The sequence below is a fragment of the Hydra vulgaris genome, chromosome 15 (genome assembly GCF_038396675.1).
Source record: "Hydra vulgaris chromosome 15, alternate assembly HydraT2T_AEP".
In the NCBI taxonomy this organism is placed as follows: Eukaryota; Metazoa; Cnidaria; class Hydrozoa; order Anthoathecata; family Hydridae; genus Hydra; species Hydra vulgaris.
This window is the reverse complement of record NC_088934.1, coordinates 35494190-35497500: the sequence shown is the minus strand read 5'-3', so window position 1 is coordinate 35497500 and position 3311 is coordinate 35494190. Positions and strand designations below refer to the sequence as shown.

The window sequence follows — 3311 nt, the reverse complement described above, 5'->3', positions numbered from 1 at the left end:
GTTTCTGTAGCTTCTTTAAGTGGTGCCAAAATTTCTACTGCTCCCTCGATTGATTTCCTCTGTGATGCACTGATGGTCTTTGAAAAAAATATATCTTCATTAGCACATAAGCTGAAAATTGCACTCTTTAGATGTAGGACAGAAGCCATGCAATCCAGTTCACTTTTCCATCTTGTGCCAACAGATTGGCGTAACTGTCTAAATTTGATTTCTTTCTGATTCTGATTCAAGCATCACCTGTTGACTGGTGAGTTAAAAAAGCCAAATCTTTCCATGTTTGCAATCCAGCAAGTCATTTCAAATGTGTCTCGAACTGCACATTGCAAAATATGATTGTTGCACAAGTATTGGTCAAGGCGCTTTAACAATTCGACTCCAAGTTTCATATTTCTTGTCTGGTCGTTCACGCAGTACATTGGCAAATCAGCAGGCAAATTTAGTTCTTCTAAGAAAGAATTCAGCTTTCCTTTAATTGAGATACCTGTGTGTCTGCCTGGAAACTGTTGGACATTGGGTGTCTAGTGATGTAGCCTCCGATTTTCGTTAATAGCATGAAAAGTCCAAGAGATGTAGATGTCTTGAGCTCTAGAAGTCCAAAGGTCAAAAGTAAATGCAGCACTTTATAGATTTGGCGTAACCTCCGTTATTATGCTTTTTATTCCAGCTTGAACTTCTCTTGACCGAATTGAAAGCATTCCTGAACATGTTGTTCTGTGATGAATGCTCAATTTAGGGTTTGCAATGTCAAACAATTTCTTGAAACCTCTTCCTTCGACTGCTGTAAAGGATGCCAGATTAGTGCAAAAGTAATCCAGCATTGCAGAGTCAAACTGTTTTTGAATGGAATTGTCTTTGTCATATTTGGACTTTGTTTCAAGCATTTCGACCATGGTTCGTTGTTTCTTCTTAGGAGGAGGAAGAAGAGAGTCGTCAGTTTTTTCAGAATACTCAACGTAATCTTGACTGTGTTTTTTTTTCGAGGTGACGATCAAGTCCGCTTGTGTTTACATTGTTTGTTTTCAAAGACTTTATGCACGCCTTACATTCAGCACCGTCACTTGCTTTTTGAAAATATCTCCAGATTTTGTTTTTTCTTGGTGACATTTTTGATCGTTGAAATGAGGCAAGAATATTTCTTTTCAATATGAACAATATGTGTCAAGTTGAATTCCACTGGTAAACAAATGAAATTAATTCCAATGCGCACTATTTTATACAAAAAGTTTTTGTATTTAAAATGTAATTAAAAATATATAAAATCTAATTGAAATTTTTTATTTAGATTTTTGAAAATAATCTAATTAAAAAATCTAATTAAAAATCTAATTAAAAATTTAATTTGTTTTTGACAAAAACAAATTAAATTTTTAATAAGATTTATTAAAATCACCGAGTAAATATATTAATTAATTAAAAAACAAATTATTAGGCATTTTGTAAATTATAACAATTTTTAATTTGGAAAATAATATAATATTTTAGTTTCGTTCTACTTCTCGCGAGAATTTTCTATTTCTCGTTTCTCACGAGAAGTCCCGTTTCTCACAAGAAACGAGAACGAGACGAATCTCGCTCATAGTATTAATTTTTCTTTGCCTATTATAAAAACTTTTATTAATGATCAACAAATTTTTCTCAAAACATTTTAAATGTAATAACACCGGTTTTTCCACTGAGGTCATCTAAAACTACATATTTTTTACTAATAGTTTCATGCTAAATGCAATCATTATTTAAATAAGAACAATATATATATATATATATATATATATATATATATATATATATATATATATATATATATATATATATATATATATATATATATATATATATATATATATATATATATATATATATATATATATATATATATATATATATATATATATATATATATATATATATATATATATATATATATATATATATATATATGTACTCGGTTTTATTATATTTTATAATGAATGCTTTATTTTTTTGTTTCTCAACAACAACATATTACCTTTTACGCATTTCTTCTGAGCATGACAAACAAAGTCGATGACCACAATCTGTTAAAATAGGCTCTCGAAGAACCATTTGACACACAGGGCATTTATATTTGCCTAAATGTTCTTTTAAAAAATGTGCATCGTATCCACCGAACTTTTCCGCATTCAAACATTCCATTCAAAATTTCTTTGCTAAAAAAAAATGTACGTAACCTTTGCAACAAGATCATTATATTCTATTTAAATTTTATAATTAAAAAAAAAAAAAAAAAGTAAAATAGTTATTTTTGTCTTCCAAACTTATTTTTTCTAGAAACAAAATTTGTTATTAAACTTTTTTATTTATCAATGATATTCACATAGCATTCTGACATTTTATTGAATGTCAGTTTTCAATAAAATGTTATAAATTTGTTTTATTATATGTCAATTTGTATTACAATTTAAATCAAAAAAGCAAATACAAAACAATAAATTTTAACGTAACCAATGAAACACTTTATTGTAATACGAGCATCAAGGTAATATGAGCATATCAAAAGACATTTAAAATTTGAGTAGTAAAATTCAAAATACTTTGTGTTCTTTAAATTGACTTAATGTTGTAATAATAGGAAGCAGTATATTTAGTGTAAATTTATATTCATTAATTAGCGGCTTTTATCTAATTAAAATGCTATTTAATTAAAAAATAACATACTTTGGCGCGAAATTTTGATGTTTAAATATAGACTTTACATTTTTAAAAAAACAAATTAGTTAGAAATCCGTTCCATTTTTTGTTTAGAAAACAATCCATAGAAAAATTTACTTCATTTAATGATTGCATTTGTGAGCAAGCTTCAATTACCCAGAGTTTTAATATTAAAATTACCCAGTATGAAGTCCTTAAATTGCAGTGGTTTTAATTGCTTTTCAATTAAAAAAACATAGTAAAAAAAGTTATAATACAACAGTAGTAACTATCTTTCTGTAATTAAAATTCAAAAAATTACTATACCTTGTCAACAAAACTAAATGAAGTTATAAAATAAGAGTTTTTAAGTTTTTTAATCTTAATTTACAAATCATTTTTGATAATCCAGTAAAATCTCACTGTTCATTGATTAAAAGCTATGGTAAATAGAAGCATTCCTATCGCAGACGCTTACATTTAATTTCCCAGGCTGAACTGCAAAAACCTTACCAAAGGATTGTTTTGGTATTAGGGATAAAGCGCAGCAAACAGTAATGCGAGAATCTTGAAAAATTACAATTAAATTTGATACTAATAGCAACGAAATGAAAAGTCTTATATGTCATTTATAATGCTTTTGA

At 27.4% G+C, this 3311-nt stretch overlaps 1 protein-coding gene across 9 annotated transcripts in view; it reads right to left on the bottom strand.

Annotated features, from left to right (window-relative positions):
* The window catches only part of LOC136091337 (TNF receptor-associated factor 5-like), a 103146-nt gene extending 100958 nt beyond the window's left edge, over positions 1–2188 (bottom strand). For all 9 annotated transcript variants that reach the window (XR_010643911.1, XR_010643912.1, XR_010643910.1 and 6 more), the window contains exon 1: positions 2006–2188. Coding sequence is in view for 1 of the 9 variants with exons in the window: in XM_065818766.1 (XP_065674838.1) it covers positions 2006–2172 (167 nt within the window). In the remaining 8 variants the exon portion in view is untranslated. The remainder of the gene's footprint in view (positions 1–2005) is intronic.
* Between the last annotated feature and the right edge of the window lie 1123 nt (positions 2189–3311).